This window comes from Xenopus tropicalis, chromosome 4, assembly GCF_000004195.4.
Source record: "Xenopus tropicalis strain Nigerian chromosome 4, UCB_Xtro_10.0, whole genome shotgun sequence".
Taxonomy (NCBI): Eukaryota; Metazoa; Chordata; class Amphibia; order Anura; family Pipidae; genus Xenopus; species Xenopus tropicalis.
This window is the reverse complement of record NC_030680.2, coordinates 139,891,365-139,908,361: the sequence shown is the minus strand read 5'-3', so window position 1 is coordinate 139,908,361 and position 16,997 is coordinate 139,891,365. Positions and strand designations below refer to the sequence as shown.

The window sequence follows — 16,997 nt, the reverse complement described above, 5'->3', positions numbered from 1 at the left end:
CAAGTGTCTGTATAGGAGACATTTCTGAGGCCTAAAAACACTGAACTTGTGACCCCTCCCTCCCCCAGCTGCTGCTGCTGCTGAACTACTCCCCTCACCAAACACAATAGAAGTGGAATCTCACTCAGACGCCACAGGTTAAAAAATAAAACAGTTCTACTCTCACTGCTGGATGAGGTCATTTCTTCAACGGCCAATCACACTGAACTCTGCCGCTACGTGCGGCCAATCAGCGGGCCCGCTGAGTTTCCTTTCTCGAAAGCGCCAATCAGCAGCGCCTATCCCCCCCCGCTCCTCCCCCTCCTGTGCGTGCTCGTTCATGTGACGCGCCCAGTCCCCCTTGCGCGCCCCCCGTGACGTCACAAGCGCCATATTGCGCGGCGGCGGCGGCGGCGGCTTGTGGGTTTTCGGTTCGCTCAGGTGTTTCCGTCGTTGCTCAGCGTGGAGACCGGCGGAAGAGAACCGGCCCTCGTTTGTTCCTGTGCTTTTCCCTTTCTGTGACGGCTGAAGAGATTACGTACGGGGCTGGGAGCAACGGGAGGCTGCCGGTGTCTGTGTGTGTGTGACTCCCTCCTCTTCCGGCAATGGACGTCGACCGGCTCCAGGAGGCTCTGAAAGGTCATTGTCCCGGCAGTTTCAGGGCAATTGTGGGCGAATGTGGCTCAAACTGGGCGCCCAGTCTAGGGGAGGCCGGCTGCTTAGGCATCATGGGAGTTGTAGTTTAGTCAGGGCTTGTGGGCGGCGGGGTGTAATCATTATTCTCCCTATAGGAAATCTCCTGAAAGAACATATCAGTGTAAGCAGCTTCCCACTATACAATGAATCATGTGTAAAGGCAGTACCTTTGTGTCTGTGTTCCCTGCACTGCTGGTTCTGACTCCTGAATCAAGGACTAATCTGTTCTAAGAGTCAGAAGCAGAGAAAAGAGGGAAAAACAAACACTGCTTTATTACATGTACTCATAACTGTAAAGCTATTGGCAATGTGTGTGTATTGGGAAGTTGCTTAAAATTAAAAAATAGATCTAGGGCAGAGTTACCCTTTAATTTTTTTTTTTTTTTTTACTTATGCTTGGTTAAAGTTACAGGGATAGGGGCGTGGGTGCCTGGGAGTTGCTGACCCCCCGATACAATGCATACTTATATGACTAAAAAGGATTTACTTGGCTTGGAAGGTGCTGGGAGTTGCATTTCGGCATCTGTCGCGCTAGTTGTTAGTCACAGGTGGCTTCTATAAATGGTGTCCCTTTACCTTGTATGTATGTATATCTTTATTTATAAATCGCTACTTATGTACCCAGCGCTGTACAGTAGATACATTAATACAAACAGGGGGGTTGAGATAATAATAGATAAATACAAAGTATAACAATAAATACAGATAGAGCTTCAATAAGAGTCGAGGACACAAGAGGAAGGAGGTCCCTGCCCCGTAGAGCTTACAATCTATATACTTTAAACAGTTTAGCTCTATGGGGGGGGGGGGGGTGAGAGGAGACTTACTGATGGCCAATCAGTTGGGGTTTAGGGGAAGCTGGGATTTGTAGTTCAGCAACTGCTGAAGTACTAGGGGTTCTGGTGTGTAAAGAAGCATCTCAACTTAAGTACCAGTATCCTGGGCAATGGCTTGCTTGCTGGGCATGTACACTGGTGGGACATTAGCAGGGCTATTAGCCATAGTGGCATATTTATAGGAGGATACGGATACCCAGCTGTATTTAAAGGACAAGGAACCCCCTGCCCATCCCTAGCCATCTCAAACACACAAAGCAGTCCACCAATGGCTGCCCCTGAACCTGGGCTATGAATGCAGAGTAATGCTGTAAGGTTGGCAACCACCATGTCTGGCCACCTCATATCCAGTTCCATGGCTCCCTGGCTGGGATCAATTGGGTACTGGGAGCCAGGACCAGGGAGCCATAGCAACCAATATGATGCAGCCACCAACCTGGACGCACTGCTCTATATAAAAGCCACATATAGGGAAGGGGGGTTACCTTGTGGGGAGGGGGAGGGTCTTCATTGTCCTTTTAAAGAAGAATAAAAGTTAATTACTGGGTGGTGCTAATTTAGTGGTCACCCCCTCCAGTGATTATTTTCACTCCGGACTGGAGTCCTTTTTACTCAGAGCAGAAAAAAATAATCTTCCCATTCAGGGGTTCTTCAGTGCGACACACAGTTCATGTATGTGAGGGGATATATAGGTCAGTGTGGGTCTGTATGTGAGTGGATAGATAGGTCAGTATGGGTCTGTATGTGAGTGGATAGATAGGTCAGTGTGGGTCTGTATGTGAGGGGATAGATAGGTCAGTGTGGGTCTGTATGTGAGTGTATAGATAGGTCAGTGTGGGTCTGTATGTGAGGGGATAGATAGGTCAGTATGGGTCTGTATGTGAGGGGATAGATAGGTCAGTGTGGGTCTGTATGTGAGGGGATAGATAGGTCAGTGTGGGTCTGTATGTGAGGGGATAGATAGGTCAGTGTGGGTCTGTATGTGAGGGGATAGATAGGTCAGTGTGGGTCTGTATGTGAGGGGATAAATAGGTCAGTATGGGTCTGTATGTGAGGGGATAGATAGGTCAGTGTGGGTCTGTATGTGAGGGGATAGATAGGTCAGTGTGGGGTGTGAAGGGCCCACCGGGGCTCCCATCCCAGGGGCCCTGCAGGTGCACTCAGCCGGGCGTGTCCTCAACCCCCCCCCCCTCGTAGGGGCCCCCTTCCGACATCCTCCCCCGAGCGCATACATTTGACGCGTCAGGGGAGGAGCGTTCGGGAGGGGGAGCGCTGGCAGGGGTCGGGTCTGGGCCGCTGCGGCCCACCGGGATTTTTCCCGGCGGCCCAGTCCGACCCTGCCCTTCCCCACATACTTCTGTGACCCAAATTATCCATAGATGAAGCAATGTGATATTGCATTTGTCAGTGTCTCTGAACCAGACCTCTATGAAGAAAGTATCCTTTTGGGCAAGCAGTCTGGCAGCCCCCTCTCTAGTGAATACGTGTGGCTAGGGGGGAGCGAATGGGTTTAGGGTTAAATAGATGGAATGTGCATCCTACCTATAATGAATATTATTGGAAAATATTTAAATGTTAAAGGAGAGGGAAGATTAAATCCCTGAGGTGGTGCCATGTTATTAATGCACCTGGTAAGTGTTTTGCTAAATACAGAACTGCCATCTTGCACATACCACCCAGTGGGCCTTGGTGGGCTCTTGCACAATACAGAACCACATGACCCATGGGTTGGGGCCGGAGCAACACTCTTTCAGCAGATGGTGGGCCAGATTCTGTCCATATACACTGGGCTCGTAGAACCCCATCTACAGTGACATCGGCAAGGAGTGGGTCACAGGTATAAGAGGAATGAAGGCATGTTGGCTTAAATTGAGGAGGGTGCTTTAGTTGGTGACCCACACATCGCTGTTTCCTTCCTGTTCTGACTCCGGCATTCATTTGGGGGTCACTGGCTGGGACAGCCAATAGAACTATTTCTTTTTATTGATACTTTTTGCTAATTATATTTCTATTCAGGCCCCAGTCCCCCAGTCAAACCACTGCTAGGGTTAACTGGACCCTAGCAACCAGATAGCTGCTGAGACTCCAAACTGGGGAGCTGCTGAACAAAAAGCTAAATCATTAAGCCACAAAAATTATTATTATTTATTTATTTTTTTTTAAATCTGAGTATCACTGTGAAGATCCCTTTAAGTAATTTGTTGAGGGAAGCTTTGTTACCGTAAGGCTAATGCTGCACCATGCTGATTCTTGGCCTTCAGATAAATTCAGGCAGAGAAACAACCCCTATGCTGGCGTTGGCCTTTCCCTGTTGCTCCACCCGGAGCCATTGGCTGGGGTGCCGGCATAAAGAGTGGATTTCAGCGCCAAAATGCACATTTTGGCGCTGAAATCAGCTCTCTGTGCCTGCATCCAGTCTGAGCAATGGCTCTGTGAGCAGGCACCTGGGGAAGGATGTTCGCAGCGTAGGGGCTGATTCCCGGCTTTCTGATGAACTCATTGGCAAACATGGCTTTGCGATATCATTCGCCTCGTCGAGCTGCCATACATGCACCGAATATTGTACGAAACAAGGGTTCGTACGATATTGGTGCGTGTATGGCCAGCTTAAAGGTGGCAATACACATTTTATATTTTATTATTCTTCCAACGAACGTTCAGTTAGCGATAGTACGTTTATATACAACAGTCTAAAACTAACATTCAGACTGAAATTGAGGGATAAAGCCCTAAAAATAACAAATGGGAGGCTGTTCTGAACATGAAATGTCCCCTAAGGGCATCGTCAGATACACAATACCTCCAACCAAAATACAATTATCCAACCTAAATTTTCTAACCTGTCCGATCGACTAAACGGCCGATCACTTGGGTACAAAAATTCTGTAAGTGTGGCTTTGCCTTTGCTTATAAGGATAGGGATTACCCTTGAATATGGCACTGGACAAGAGCTGGATCTGTAATGTAATTATAATAGGGATTAATGGACTTTGCCTTATTAAAAGAAGGATGGCCGATGCACTTTAGCAGGGATAAATATGTATGGCCGCAGCTCTGTGCCAGGGGAACGTGGACATTTGCTTTAATGAAAAGTGATGTTTTAGAATTACCACTGTCCTGTGGCTAAAGGTGCAGGGGTGCAGGTGTAACGCTTTCTCCTGGCTGGGGCACATTCCCTGCCTAAATATACAGGTGTTTAAAGGCAACACCATCATATATATAGCTTGTGCTTCCTTGTCCCCTTCCCCCTCCCCTGCTTAATCCGGCTTTGCACTTTCTCCGTCTGCACTCTGTTTATTAGCAACTGAACAAATAACATCCGCACCATGGCTCTTGCTTTAACGTAGTGCCCTTCCTAGTGCAGTGCAACTCCTCATGATTGTAGCTGCCGGAGCATTAGTGCTTCTTAGTTTTATGTCTTTTCTTTCTCTTCAAACCTCTAATTGACCCACACACACTTTTTTTTTATTTTTTTTTAATATTTAGGCAATGATTAGCTTTCCAAAGCACCTAATTGGGAACAGTTACTGTAGTTAATATAACTGCCTTTCAGCCAAACTGGGGATTGTTAGTGAAAAAAACAAAACCCAGTGTGTCTGATTCATCTTCATCTAAATTATGGTTTTCCCTCTTGTGTCATTTGTTTGTAGCATTAAATGAATGGTCCCGTAGATAAAAGGTTTGCCAACGTTTACTTCTCTGAACAGGAACATCTGTTAATATGTTTGGGATGAAGGCTCTTCTGCTAAATCACTGCCTCTCTGCACCTATACTGAACTCACTGTTGCTTTTCTCTCATTAGATTTTGAAAAAAGAGGGAAGAAGGAAGCTTCTTCTGAACTCGACCAATTTCTCTGTCATGTTGCAAAGACTGGAGAGACTGTGTAAGTTGCAAGTTTTTTTCTTTTAAAGAATAAGTGAACCTATTTGTAAATCTTTAAATTTATTCTGTACAGCCCTCAGAATAACACACCTTTCTCCCTGCATCCAGATTTATGTCTCTCCATTACAGCCAGTTCAACTACAGCTCATTTACTGACTTCCTTGCCTAGTGTGAAACTCCGCCCCATTCAAGCATTAGGGTGAAGACACATGGAGCTACAAGTAGCAGCTACTTGTCACGGCTACTAAAATAGACAATGCTGATAATTTACTGATAATTGTCTCTATGTGTGTTTTAGCAGAGGCAATTCTCAGTATTGTCTATGGCAGGGGATTTCCTGGGTTTTGTAGCCGTGACAAGCAGCTACTACTACCGAACTACTAGCAGCGCCAGATTTGTTATCCAGGCACCCCGAGGCCGGCCCCATTCGCCTTCCCCCATCCCCCACGCGTGTTAGCCCATTTAAACTCATTTGAAGCAGTGGGGAGAGGTCCCCATTGCTTCGTGTGGGAGCAAATATTCTGTGCAGCAAGGCATCCCTAAATTTTTGCCGCCCTAGGCCTGGGTCTTTGTGGCCTCGCCTAGTAGCAGCTACTTGTCGTGGCTACTAAAATAGACAATGCTGATCATTTACTGAGAACTGTCTGTGTGTTTTAGCAGAGGCAATTCTCAGTATTGTCTATGGCAGGGGATTTTCTGGAGTTTAGTAGCAGTGACAAGTAGCTGCTACTAAGTAGCTCCGGGCGTCTTCACCCTTAATGTGGCTTATAGCGCATTTCGATACCTATATGAGAGGAAACCACTATTGCCCAATTCACCCTACATGGATTTGAATTCCACTTTTTTGTGGAGTTCAGATCTTTGTGGGGCTGTTTGGGGGGGGGTACCCTTGAACACTAGCTTATTATTAGTCTTGTATCAAGAATTTTATATTGTGTTAACCTGGAGGCGCAGATCTTCACTGCTAAATGTCTGTGCAGGTGTAGCCTAATTTTTCATTTAGCTTTATTTCTCCTTTAAATTGAGAAACTGTAAACAAAATAGGCAGCACTGCTGAGATCTCCATGGAAAAATGTTTTGTAGCCGCAGTCCCTGCTAGGGTTACCACCTTTTTCGGCTGTTTACTCCAGGAAGGGGGCAGGTGGTGACATCACAGGGGTTGGGGAGGGGCAGGCAGTGACATGGGGTTGATTTGGTGACTTTAGGGGGGCGGGGCTATGGTGTTGCGATTGGCCAATTGATGCATCAATCTCGGAGTTTTGACCCAGACAGCTCTTCCAAAAAATTTGATTTTGCTACTTATGGTTTCAATGCAACAGTTGAATAGTGTTTATCCTACTAAATTGTGTTGCAGGGTCCAGTGGCCACAATTCAAAGAGTACTTCGTATTTAAACTGGAGAAGGTAATGGATGATTTCCGCTCTTCTGCTCCTGATCAAAGAGGATCTCCAAACCCAAATGTGGAATATATTCCTTTTGATGAGATGAAGCAGAGAATACTAAAGATTGTCACTGGTTTTAATGGGTATGTTCTCCTTGTGTACAATTTTTTAATTCTAAGACTAAAGCTGCTTAAATATGTGCTCATATGCTTTTTACCTAAGGGCAAGCAGCCGGATCTGTGGCCAGTTTGGCTGTGCTGTCTGGCACATTTGTCTGTGTTCAGTTCCAAACAACTTACAATGGTATCTGTAACTGGTCTATTTCACAGAAGAGAAATCTTTATTTTTGATACCTCTGGGGCAGTTACAACGCTGAAATCTTACTGCTAAATTGTAAGTGCATAAAGAGTGCAGAGAAGTGGAAAATTGGGTTAAATCTGTGCATTTTGGATGTTTTGGCTTTAAAGCCACTACTTTGAGGGTTACAAATAAATCAACGCATTAAAAATTCAGCCATATTGTACAGTGGCACAGTGGTCAGCATTGCAGCATTGGGGACCTAGCTCTGCAAGGAGTTTGTGTTCTCCCTATTCATGAATGGGGTTTTTTCTGTATGCTGTTTCCACTTACACTCCAAAGATGTTCACCCCTAATCTCACCCTAACTGCTACACTTCCTGCAAAAAGGAAGATTAGCTGAACTCAGACTGGGGCCCCCACCAGCCAGCTAATTTGGGGCCCATGAAAATAAAAACAAGAACAGAAACAGGCGTGTCATTGAACTGCACAAACTGAGTTGAGAGGAAAGTATCTCACATTTTCACGTTGGGCTTCATATGATAAGCAGGTTACTGTAGAGGGTCGCTGCATGCAATGTAATGTTAAACATTATTGCGAGGCAAAAAGGCCAGGGAGAGGCTGTAAAAGGATTCAGAATGCAGGAGAAGGGAGGAGATTTCAGTAATAAAAATTGGTATTTGGTAACATAATGGCTTTGTGCTTAATGGCAGTTGCTTCCATGGTCAGTAAGGGGGGGGTGCTTCTGTAATCACATTCTTTTCTACCATAAAATGCAAGTACTCTGTCCTCTCCCCTAGAGATTACCCCTCTGTGTCTAGTTCAGTACGTGTGTATGCACACCAAGCATCACTACTGCCTGTATCTGCTGAGTGCAACTGCACCGGTAGAGCTTGGGGTGCTGGTCATATCTGTGGTTCCAGAATACAGATGGAAATAACTGAAACTGAGCACTTAGTGAGTATCTAACTTATTTCTTGTAGCCTCCAGTCTACTTGAGGCCTCCAATGACTTCCTTTGTATGATATCCGTGTTACTACATTCTGGGCTTCATACAAGCAGTATGAGATATAAATTGACTTGTTACATGTAAAAAGTTGAACAGCACTGTCCCAGATTATCACTCAACTTTTCCTAGGACTCCCCTGCTAGTGTTCTCCTGCTCTGGCTATAATAATCAGCATGGAATATAAAGCAACTGAGTATATGCAGTGCGCTCTGGCCAGTCGAGCTTACAATCTACATATGATGGCTCAAATGCACGGATATAACTTTGGACAACTAGGGTTTGATTCTCTGTGGCCTTGGCAAAGCCAGTGCAGTTGCTTAATGTCTCAGCTCCATTTCCTGGTGTTGGTGAAAGCTGATGACCCTGTCAGTATCCAGTATTTATAAAGCACCAACATATTCTGCAGTGCTGTACAATAAATAGGTGTATAGAATGAGCATACAGATTACATAGAAAAAAAACATAACCAAGAGGTAGAGAGGGCCCTGTCCAGTTTGAAATCTAAAAGATGGCTGTTATTGATTGAAGAACCAATACAAACGCTGGTTGGAAACGGAGCAAGTGGACAACCTGTTAGGACTTGTACAACCCCAAAACTATCCCACCCTTCACTGATCAAAGGTATTACCCCCAGACTATCCCACCCTTCACTGATCAAAGGTATCCGCTGGAAATTGCTTTTGATGGAGGACTGTTAGACTTACAGCCCACTGAGTGAGTTGGGTGCCTGAGGTAGAACTCTGCTATTGCAGGCAATTAACCGCTCCGAAATGCCTTTCCACCGGCAACAATCACCGGTGAAAGGGCCTGTGCATTGCTTTGGTTTTCCAAAGTTGTGCAGAGTTTCCTCCTGCAGGCAACTTTGGAAAGCCGCAGTAGCAGAGATCTGTCGTTGGGGGGCAACTAACTCGCTCTGTGGGACATCAGCCTTAAGGGCTGTTGCAGAACTGATGTCCATCGCTCGTTGTCACAAGTTGGGTGTCGGAAGCATGCAGTGGCTGTTTGTTTCCTGTGCCTGGGCCTCGGACACTAGTGACAAAAAGTGCTCTGTATGTTTAATAGTGACATCTAGAGGGAACTTATTTAATTGCACTGTCAGCAACAGTGCAAATTACCTGGATTGAGTGAAACTGGAATCTAACTTATCAACTTATATCAAGTTAACGCACAATAAATTATATAATTTCATATAATATTAGTTTGCATTCTTTGTTTCCCCTTTTTTCCGCTAATGTGTTTTTTTGCTTTTTTTCCAGTACTCCTTTTACTATTCAGCGGCTCTGCGAATTACTGACAGACCCACGAAGGAATTACACAGGCACAGACAAATTTCTGAGAGGAGTAGAAAAGGTAAATTTAGATTTATACCAATAGTGATATCCACTACACTACATTAGTTTTATTTTTTTCCTCTGAGGTTCAGAAATTCTTAAGGGCAAGGCAGAGACAGTTTCAGGTTGTGATTATGGTATCCCTCCTTGTACACTGAGCAAACCCAGGGCATTTTTACGCAACAGCTATACCTCTATAAATCCTTTAATGGCTGCCCATGCTCCAGTCCAACCAGACTGGACAAGGGCAATTGGAGATAGAAAGAAAGGTTGTCCTATATAGGCTTAAAATGCTAGGAATAATTATACATTCATGTAAATTAAGGGGGGGGGAAATAATTTTGTATTATCCTCATCTTTGCACTCATCAAATGTTTCTTTCCTTTTGCAGAATGTGATGGTTGTGAGCTGTGTATACCCTTCTTCTGAGTAAGTGTTTCCAATTCAGTACCTTGTAGGGACTTGCATTTAGCTTTCTGTGGGTTCTTTGTGCAGACTATCTGAGTTAAATTGGCAGAAGTGCTAGTCTTGTAAAAAGGTGACCCTGTGATTGACTATTTGGCAGTACACCCTCCAAAACTTGCACCCAAGTCAGAGAGCAACGGAGAGCAACATCTATAAGGGGTTGGTGAAAATGTTGCTCATGAGCCACAGGGTAGGGATCGCTGATTTCAAACCATGTAGCTGTGGGAAAAGGCTGTTGGAATAGGACATTCAGTACTGACACTAAAGGGATGTCCACCTAGTTTAAAATATTGCCTAACTGAAGTATATGCCAAGAAACTTCCAGTATACACAAATTTAAAAAACAAAACAAAAAACTAAGTTTAATTGTAAATATAATTGCAGTATAAAACAGTACCTGTCTGTCCCTTGCTATTTTCTGCTCCCTTCTCTACCAATTCCACTAAAACAGTCAGGGTAGCTTGCCTTGCACGCTGCTTTGAACTCTGTCTGGGAAGATGGAGAAAATGCCTTCTGTATAGAAGCTGCTAGAAATCCCAGAGCACCACCTATAACTGCGTTCGGTAAGACAAAGCAGATGTCAAGGACTGCAGCTACTATACCAAAGTTAAAGTATGTCACTTTCTCCATCTTCCCAGGTCTGATGACACGAAAAGGAGTTGTGGTATTTGGAGTCTTGCATCTGGGGAACAGCATTCTGTTTTGGTGTTTTTTTTTATTCGGACATCCCTTCTATTAAAATACTTCTCTGTATTTGTAAAATGATTTAACCTCCCTTTGTTCACTACTCACCTAAATGTAACATTTCCTTATAGGAAAAACAGTTCTACCAGTCTGAACCGCATGAATGGCGTTATGTTTCCAAGTAACTCCCAGAGTTATACAGACAGGTATGTCGTGCACATACTAATTACACTTCTTCCTTTGTTAAAGTGATACTGACACTAAAAAAAAAACTCTAAAATATTATTATTGTACATTAAAAGTTCCCTATAGGTCACGTTGATTATTTTCACTGATAGAGCTGTTTTTTAAGTAATTGTTACCTGAAGTCCCTAAACCTGACCTGTCCCTTCTCAGCCTGTCCATTACAGCTTCTAATGCTAACGGACTCCTGCTGCACAAATATGGCCGCCCCCTCATAGAGGAACATGGGGGATCAGATAGGGAATGTAAAAACATTGGGCAAATACTTATAAGGCAAAATTATAAATATCATGCAAAGACAGTTATGAAAGTCATAAAAAAAGTTATTTCTGGTGTCCGTATCTCTTTAATGACATTAAAGGGGAATAGTTTGTTTTTTGTTTTTTTTCATAAAATATCTTCTGTTGATTTTTTTTTTTTTTAGGTCAAATGTTAATGGTCCTGGAACCCCAAGACCAGTGAATCGACCCAAATTCTCCTTGTCAAGCCCAATGACCACAAATGGTTTGCCTGACAGTATGGAAAATAATGAGTCGGACTTGCAGCAGAAAGAAAAGAGTCAGAGGTTGTTATTTCATACTCATAGTACAATGGTGCCTTTGTCTTATATGGGCAGTGTGAAACACAGCGTTGTGGTATTCATCTTAGGAACATAGTTGGAGATCATGCTGCACGATACGCACTATTTTACAGAAATTGTTTATTATTGGTTTACAGACTGATATAGAGAACTTATGAGTCCGTTCCTCAAGAGAGATTGGATTTTGCTGTCAAAGGTTTCAAGAGCTCACTTAATATAGTTGGACCCTCACGTTAAAAAGACATAAATTAAAAACACTTTTTTGTGATATAAAGGCAGTGTTTTTGTTTGAATGGGAAAAGCATGCTAACTAGGCAGCTGAATCTAGACTTATCTGAATTCTACTTCCATAGATTCAAATCCTTAACCTTGCTATATTGCTATATTGCTAAACAAATTTATATATTCTGGGACTTGAAGTCTTTCTGCTTCCCATGGTGACCAGTGACTTCAAGTCTCAGAATCCATCACAACATGGAAGAATGACTGCCAGCCTAATACCAGAGAAATCAGTTTGTAGATGTGTTGTAGGATGTAGATAGAATGTAGTTGTATAAGATATCACCATTCTCTTGTAAATTGTATGGTGGTAATTATGCTCTGTCTTGTGACCTCACTCATTTGTTAGGCTTAAGCTGTATGGTGCAGATTTTTGGCCTGTGGATAAGCGCAGACCAGGAGTCGCCCCCTATGCTCCAATCAATGTTCAGATGTTACTGCACCCCGAACTCACTGTCAGCCTGAGTACAGTGGCTCCGGGTACAGACACGTGGAAAGGCTGTTTGGAGCACAGTGGCTGATTCTTGGTCTGCGTCTATCCCAATGCCGAGAATCAGCCCCTTGTGGCCGTTGCCCCTCAAGGAATAATCTTATCTCACATGAACATATGACTGGCCAAAGCGCAGCTGCCGTTCAGTTTCCTGTGTTAATTCAAACCCCTCCCCTGTAAGCCTTCTTTATTATATTCTCAGTGATTCTGTGGCGTCGGAAGATGAATCCCAAGCAACTACTCCAAAAAACAAGCATTCAGCTGAGGACTCGGCAGAGACTGAGGAACACGAAGTCAAGAGACTAAAGTTTGATACAGAAGAGGAGGAGGCAGCGTGTGCTAATCCAGACGCATCGAGCGAGGTCTCCACTGAAATGGCAGAGGAAGCGGAATCTGCATCTGCAAGTGCGGATAAAGACAAAGAAAGCTGCCAGTCAGCCCAGGCTGCAGATGAAGGTACGAGCTGATTTGCACAGAGCATAACCTCTACAATCCGGTTTGGCCACACACTTTCTCCTGCTCTCATTGGGCTAAGGAAGTTTTAGATTTCTTAAAGATGGATTTTAATAGCAGGATCACTGCTTTGCTCATTGTTGCAGTATATTATCACTTAGTGGAAGTGCCGTGATATGCCTGTATCTAATAAACAGGGCTGAGGGGCTTGTCTGGAGACACAAAAGCCAGGTCACAACATCTGCATTCAGCTGCCATAGGCTGGCTTGGCGCAGGTTCAGATGTTAAAGGGCCCTTATCACTGAGAAATTGTTCCCTCCCAGCAGAGCTGCAGGCTGATAGGGCCCACATTCCGTTTGGGGTGTTTCCTTAGCGCTGGCAAGGGGCATATTATAATGAAAAAAAACTATATTCCACTACTGGAGTGTGGGCTCAATTGGCATACACCTCTGGTGGGGAAAAACATTTTTTAGGTGCCATTTAAGGAATTTTACAGTGGCAATTTGCTCCAAGATATCACAATTTATCATTAGCAGTGTAAGGCAAATCTGGTGAGACCTGAATACCTGGCAGCTGCTGCTTCTTCTTCCTCTTAGTACCTGTTTACCAATCTCTTACTTTATTGAAATTATATACGTATGTAATTATTAACGAAATCTGGAGCCTAATTTGAATTAGGCAACAATTTTGAACAAATCATTGTAACGTTCAGCTGGCCACAGATTTAAAGTTAAATCACTGAACCACAGCTATTTGGCTAATAATTACATATCTATATAATCGTTGAGTGTTCAGCCAAACCTTTGTGCAGGATTGTATTTCCCCCGAATCCAAAACTTCCAGATTTGTTATAAACCTATTTAAAATCGTAATGTAATACGGACATTAGTGTGTGGGGCCCTTAAGTAGAGGCTCGAGGCTGTGAATCTGGTAAAGTTTCTGTACAGTGTTAAACTTTATAAAACAAAAGCTGTTCAGTAATATGGGGAAAGGTAACTTCAGTCCACTTATAGCAGGGGTCCTGAAACTACGGCCCATGGGCCGGATACAGCCCCCCAAGTTAATTTACCCAGCCGCCGCTGTGTCTTGGCTACTACCCGTCTGCCTCAGTGTGGACCAGTGTCATTAGCTTTGGCTGGTGTGATTCGGTGACATGACACGCTGGGGCCAAGGACCATGCTGAGGCAGACAGGTAGTACCCAGGGGTGAGGACGCAGTGGGGGGGTCGGGGGGGGGGCTAGTTTGAGGACTAACTAACTATAGTCCGGCCCCACAACAGTCTGAGGGACAGTGAACTGGCCCCCTTTTTAAAGTTTGAGGACCCCTGACCTATAGCAACCAGTGTTATTACTGTATTTACAGACTTGGCTGCAGTGTAATAAGTAGCTGTGATCGATACATGTAGTTTATCACATAGTTTGGTTCAAAGTAATAATGCTTAGTTTGTCATTGGAAATAGTAACTCCTGTGTAATTCCCCTCATACGTGTTTGTCGTTGCAGAGTCTTTAATGACGCCTAGTGAATCCACTGAGGCAGACAGCGGCGAGAGGGACAGCGAGACAGTCAGTGTGACTGAAGAGTCATCAGAGGAGAGTCATCAGATGGAGGAATCGGAACAGTCGGAAACAGCCTGTTCTCTGAACAGCGAAGAGCAGAACTCTGCCGCAGCAGCAGCGAGCACTGTGGGTACCGACACCAGCGAGGAGGAACATCTGGGAACATTTGGGGTCAAATCCACTGAAACCCTTACATTGTCTCCTATGGAAAACAGTGAAGAGGCCACAGATGCTCCAGAGGAACCTATGGATCAAGACTAACCGCTGCCGACACACCAGTATTTTCCAGACAGTTCTGTTTTTACACTGTATAAAACAAATTTTATGTAAAAAAACAAAAACAAAAAAAAGTTGGACCTTTTAGTTTTTCAAAAGGCAATTAAACCACAAACTCCTCTGGAATAAAAACCGAACGAGCTTTATTTTTCCCTTTCTAAGACTGTGAATCTGCGCCTTCAGGTTCTGCGCGCGCCGCTGAGTTCTCAGTTGGGTAAAAACAATGGTTTCTGTATAGATTTCTTCTTTTTTTTTTTTTTTTTATTATTCTTGTTTAGAAAGTGTTTTTAAACTGGAAGGCTACTCATTTCCACCGCAACTTTGGAGGTTTCCACATTACGTTCTTAGAAAACGAGCTTTTTGTTGTCCTTTGTGTTCTTTCAGTTCATTTCATCTGTTCGTGGTATCGGCGTTTAAACCGTTATATTTTTTTCAAGAAGCGTAATATTGGAAATATGGTTTTCTTTCCCTTTTCTGCTCAACGATCAGTCAGCAAAGTTTTTTCCTTTTTTGCCTTTTTTTAGAAACAAATCTACACAAGCCTCGCGGTGGGGGAACGGACGCTGCAAAAATCCTAATTTCCACACATTCCAAGTGATCGAACCGCCGTATTTTGTGTACGTTTTTAGTTCTTTTGGAGGTGCCAGAGTGTTTTTTGTTTTGTTTTTTCCCATTTTATTTATGAGAGAATGCGCTTATTAGGGGAAACTGCACTCGACGTGTTGGGGTTTTTTTTTTTTGTATGATTGACACTTGCAGATCTGGGGAGGGGGGGGGGCAGCGGTGTTTGAAAGGTACTTTTTTGTTTTTTCTTTGAAATTTTCAAGGCATTTAGGTCCTTTCTGCCGTATGCAATGGCAGTGCTGTCGTTCTCGCCGGTATCGGCAGTGCGTACGTTTCAGTTCTCGAGACCGCCGTCATTTCTATCACATTTTTGAAGTGAACTGAATATTTTTGAACACCCTCCTGTGACAGCCAGCGATGAGAGATCTCTCCAACCAGCTCAAAGCACAAATAGCCGCTCTTAACCCATTTATTCTGCCTTTATTATTTTTGTTTTTCTGACCTCCTCTGAAGTTGATTTAGTCTGAAACTTTCTTTTTTTTTTTTTTTTGTTGCTGGCTGCCAAATTTCTACCTGGTTTTTTCTTCAACTTATAGCTTTTTTGATATTTAGAATTTTTAAATTTCTGTAAAGTAGATTTTGTAGAATGTAACAAGTGTTCACTGCCTTTGTGAAACGTTCTATAATTGTATAATTTCTGTGTGTAAACCGAATGCTTGGGCTTTCAATACAGTATTCATATGAAGCAATAAATATTAATGTTATTAAAAGTCCCGGAGTAAATTTTTATCAAATATATGCACCTAAAAAAAATGAAAAAAAAATAATAAAAAATAAAAGTAAAGTACACAAATCAATGTTGGTGGTTTTTATCTTTCGCTCTGCCCTGGACATTTTAATAATATCTCATAGGGAAAGCTCACGTCTGAGACCATTTGCTATTGGTGTTCATTAATTATTTGTGAATGGTTTTGCTTTTTTGTTCAGCAGCTCTCTGGTTGCTAGGGTCCAAATTACCCTAGCAACCAGGCAGTATATATTTGTATTTATAATTGCTATTAGAAGCAGTGTTTGCCAGTCCTTCTCTATTCTCTGGCTTGGTAGCACTGACTGTTGAAACAATGTAACACAAGGCAGCCGACTGACAGACCTGCCTTGCTGGAGGAGACTGAGCTTTGCAACATTGTTTAAATCAGAACCAGTCAGAGGAATGCTGCTTTCAACAGCAATTACGTTTACAAATAACTTTTAAAGCATTTGAAAGTTGCTTAGAGCTATTTTCTTAGGTAAAATTATTTTTTGGGTTGACGTGCCCTTTAAAATTAACTGTAGGTCTCAGTATTATAATATAATAATTCATTTATTTTTGTAGTAGCTCCCTGGCTTATCTTGTTCTTAGGGTTTCATTACCCTAGCAACCAGGCAGCAGTTTCCAAGTCCAACTGGAAGATCAATAGGGGATGGTGGGAAAAGGAAGCAATAAAGTGACCATAGAATTGTTCTGCCTTGTGGTTACTTAGTGTCATAGACAGACAGCATATTCCATTGCAGGCTGGAAATAACTATAGGCTAATAACTGAAAAGTAAAGCAAAATAAATAAGACCAATTGGAAAGTTGCTTATGGGTCCCTGTATAACATACAAGTAATATATACACAAACAGCTTATGGGCAAACTCCCATCCACTGGGCTTCTCCAGTGCCCCCTGCTGGTTACAGCATATATAGGGACCTTTATTTTATATTTTGCACCTTTTTGATGCACCTAAAGCAAGAGCGCAGTGTTTTGAATAAAAAAAAAAAAAAAATCGGTCAACTGCCCAACCAGTCTGTCCATGTGTGCGGCCAATTTATGGATCTCCCCCCACATTATAGGTCTTGTAATCTGTGCCATTGTTATCCATGACCACTAGAGGGGGCTGTCGGTCTATGAAAACTGACACTTTTTTTCTATCAGTTCTCGTTCTACTCGTCCCCCCCCGAATTAACTGTTAC

At 43.3% G+C, this 16,997-nt stretch overlaps 1 protein-coding gene across 1 annotated transcript; it reads left to right on the top strand.

Moving 5' to 3' along the window:
* Nucleotides 1-393: 393 nt before the first annotated feature.
* Nucleotides 394-15,856, top strand: ppp4r2 (protein phosphatase 4 regulatory subunit 2). The gene is given in 9 exon segments (NM_001011151.1): nucleotides 394-618; nucleotides 5,314-5,395; nucleotides 6,749-6,919; nucleotides 9,338-9,431; nucleotides 9,804-9,841; nucleotides 10,693-10,767; nucleotides 11,229-11,369; nucleotides 12,356-12,609; nucleotides 14,108-15,856. Coding segments are annotated over 9 exon segments (1,206 nt in total). The 5' UTR covers nucleotides 394-584; the 3' UTR covers nucleotides 14,425-15,856.
* The last annotated feature ends 1,141 nt before the right edge of the window (nucleotides 15,857-16,997 follow it).